This window comes from Aegilops tauschii, chromosome 2, assembly GCF_002575655.3.
Source record: "Aegilops tauschii subsp. strangulata cultivar AL8/78 chromosome 2, Aet v6.0, whole genome shotgun sequence".
Taxonomy (NCBI): domain Eukaryota; kingdom Viridiplantae; phylum Streptophyta; class Magnoliopsida; order Poales; family Poaceae; genus Aegilops; species Aegilops tauschii.
Genome location: NC_053036.3, coordinates 483,578,650 through 483,581,647, shown reverse-complemented (window position 1 = coordinate 483,581,647; position 2,998 = coordinate 483,578,650). Strand labels below are relative to the sequence as shown.

General features: G+C 55.9%; 1 protein-coding gene across 1 annotated transcript; it reads right to left on the bottom strand.

Annotated features, from left to right (window-relative positions):
* Window positions 1–394: 394 nt before the first annotated feature.
* LOC109750221 (protein S40-4) lies at window positions 395–1,500 on the bottom strand. The gene has a single exon (XM_020309176.4). It carries the CDS (start codon window positions 1,361–1,363, stop codon window positions 821–823), a length of 543 nt encoding a protein of 180 aa, XP_020164765.1. The 5' UTR covers window positions 1,364–1,500; the 3' UTR covers window positions 395–820.
* Between the last annotated feature and the right edge of the window lie 1,498 nt (window positions 1,501–2,998).

The following is a 2,998-nucleotide window of genomic DNA, read 5'->3' as shown; positions in this document are numbered from 1 at the left end:
GAAAAAAAAACTATGAATCTCCCATATAATTCGACTTTATTTCTTATCTACTTCTTTCATTTCTAAATATAAGTCTTTTTACAGATTTTAATATAGATTACATAGATTTTAATATAGATGAGATATATTTTAGCGTGTAGATCATTTTTTTATTGGCATGTAGTTCATATTAAAATATCTAAAAGGATTTATATTTAGAAAGCGAGGGAGTAGACGAGAGCGTAGAACTCGACGGTGTAGGAGTTAGACGTAGTTATTTCTAATCTACTCCGATAGATATTATTAATGGTCAATTATGTCAGTGCGTGCTCACTGTTCAGTAGGGCCACGGTGTCGTTTATGTAACTTTATATTGGAAGAAAAATGTGAGTAATCTTGTCACATCAGAAAGGTGTAACGCTCAACCGAAAGCAATTTCTTTTACCATTTATGCTCCTGTATCATGAGATCGGGATGGCAAAGGCAAGCATTTCTTCTCTGTTCAGCAACTTCGCCCAAAAACAGCAGTACAGCCCACTGCAAAAAGCTACACATACTACACAAAAGAAAGAAATAAAATACGCACGCCGACGCCTGACCAACCAACCTTTTCCTCCAGGTGCCCCTGAAATTTGTCACGCCATGAACGAACGAACGAACACCCACCCGCTCTCCTTCTGTCAGGATCGCATGTCTTCGCTACCACGGTCTGTTTTTGCTACGCATGCCAAAAAGGAGGGCCCGAAACGAGCGAAACAATTAGTAATGATCTCGCTTCGAGCCTATACTGCGGACCAGCAGCCGGAGATCGAGCCATGCCGATGCCATGCATGCTCTCGGGTCAGTCCTCGAAGCCGGTCCTCTTCCAGACGGCGTCGCGGACGCGGCTGAGGTCGCGCCCCTTGAGCGTCCTGCCGACCCCCTCGTGCACCGACAGGGACGCGGCGCGGCTGCGCCACGCCAGCTCGTGCGGCGGCACCACGGAGCCGCTCCGGCAGCCGGAGCCCACCTTGCCGTAGTCGTCGTCGTCGTCGCCGTAGAGCTCCCACTCGCCGGCGTGGTGGTCCCTGTACTCGGCCCCCAGGATCTTCTGCCAGTCCGGGATGCTCATCGGCAGCGACCCGGGCACGGCGCCGGCGCCGGGGCCGGCATGGGCATGGTCCAGCGGCTTCTTCCGGCCGCTGGCGCGGGCGGACGACGGGATCGTGCGGGCGCGCGCGAGGTCCGCGGGGCCGGAGTCCGCCCCGCCGAACGAGCCCCAGACGTCCGACTCGTCGAACTCGTCCGCCGCGCTGCCGGGGCTGCCCCGCGACGCCGCGCTCCGGGACGGCGTGAACATCCGGTACGCGTGCTTCGCGGCCGCCGACCTCGCGCTCCCGGCCATGGCGCTCCCGTTTCCGCTGTGCTTCGCGCTTCGCGCTTCGCGCTTGCCGTGACGCCTCAACCACCGGTCTTTGGCGGAGGGAAAGAGTGCGGGTTGTGAGGAGGGCAATGGCTTTGGGAGTTTGTGTGGGTTGGTTCGTCCAGGTTGGATTTTATAGGAGCACAGCCTAGTGGGCGGGCCCGCGCAGCAGTGAGAGTGAGAGAGAAACGGGAAGCAGATAAGACTGTGCTTGGAATGACGGTTCTAGCCTCGCGTGCCTTCCGCATGGTGCACGGTTGCGTGGCTGTGCCATACGCTCACACTTGTCCGACATGATGGTAGCGCACACATTTTCCCCGCAAGTACAATATGACCTTTTAATTGCATTTCTCTAAAAGCAACTTCAACCAAAGGCGTGGTTTGTTCGTCTTTTATCCGTTTGGGTCGGTCGGCTGAAGCATCCAACGGAAGACCAACCCAAATTTATGCGCGTACAACAAAAAAGAAAATTATACACATGCTCCTTCGCCAGCCTGCGCTGCGCTGCGCTCTAGGTACATCTCCTGCGTCGGCGTGGCATCAAGCCAAACGGGAGGGGGGGACGCTTTCCCACTCCCACAGCTGGTCGGTCCACACGTATCGCTTGGCCGGCTCGGGTGCAGGTGTCGTCGAGTCGCCGGCGGCACCACGCAATCGCCGGCCGCAGAGAGGGTCGTGTCCTCCGCGAGCGCCGCATGGTAGGTGGCCTCGTCTACTTCGGCCTTCCGTCGTTCCTCTTCGATGGAGTTGGTGAAGGCCTCCGCCGGCGCCACCTGGTAGGCAGCCTCGGCCTCCTCCTCCGGCTTGACGACGGGGGAAGGTGGGGGGTTGACGTGGTGGTGCTGCACGCTGATCCGCCTTGCTCCTCGTGTTCGAGGGCAAACCATGTTGGGGAACGTAGTAATTTCAAAAAAATTCCTACGCACACGCAAGATCATGATGATGCATAGCAACGAGAGGGGAGAGTGTTGTCCACATACCCTCGTAGACCGACAGCGGAAGCGTTATCACAACGCGGTTGATGTAGTCGTACGTCTTCACGATCCGACCGATCAAGTACCGAACGTACGGCACCTCCGAGTTCTACACACGTTCAGCTCGATGACGTCCCTCGAACTCCGATCCAGCCGAGTGTTGAGGGAGAGTTTCGTCAGCACGACGGCGTGGTGACGACGATGATGTTCCACCGACGCAGGGCTTCGCCTAAGCTCCGCAACGGTATTATCGAGGTGTTATATGGTGGAGGGGGCACCGCACACGGCTAAGAGATCTCAAGGATCAATTTTTGTGTCTGGGGTGCCCCCAGGCCCCCGTATATAAAAGAGCAAGGGAGGAGGAAGCCGGCCCTAGGAGGTGGCGCACCAAGTGTGGAGTCCTACTAGGACTCCCTAGTCCTAGTAGGATTCCACCTCCCATATGGAATAGGAAAAGAGGAAGGGAAAAAGAGAAGGAAGGAAGGGGGCGCCCCCCTTCCCTAGTCCAATTCGGACCAGACCAAGGGGAGGGGTGCGGCCACCCTTGAGGCCCTTTTTCTTCTTTCCCGTATGGTCCAATAAGGCCCAATACGTATTTCCGTAACTCTCCGGTACTCTGAAAAATACCCGAATCACTCGGAAC

What these genes read in the sequence shown, in the direction of transcription:
- LOC109750221 (XM_020309176.4), bottom strand. Translation starts at nt 1,363, where the DNA reads ATGGCCGGGAGCGCGAGGTCGGCGGCCGCGAAGCACGCGTACCGGATG.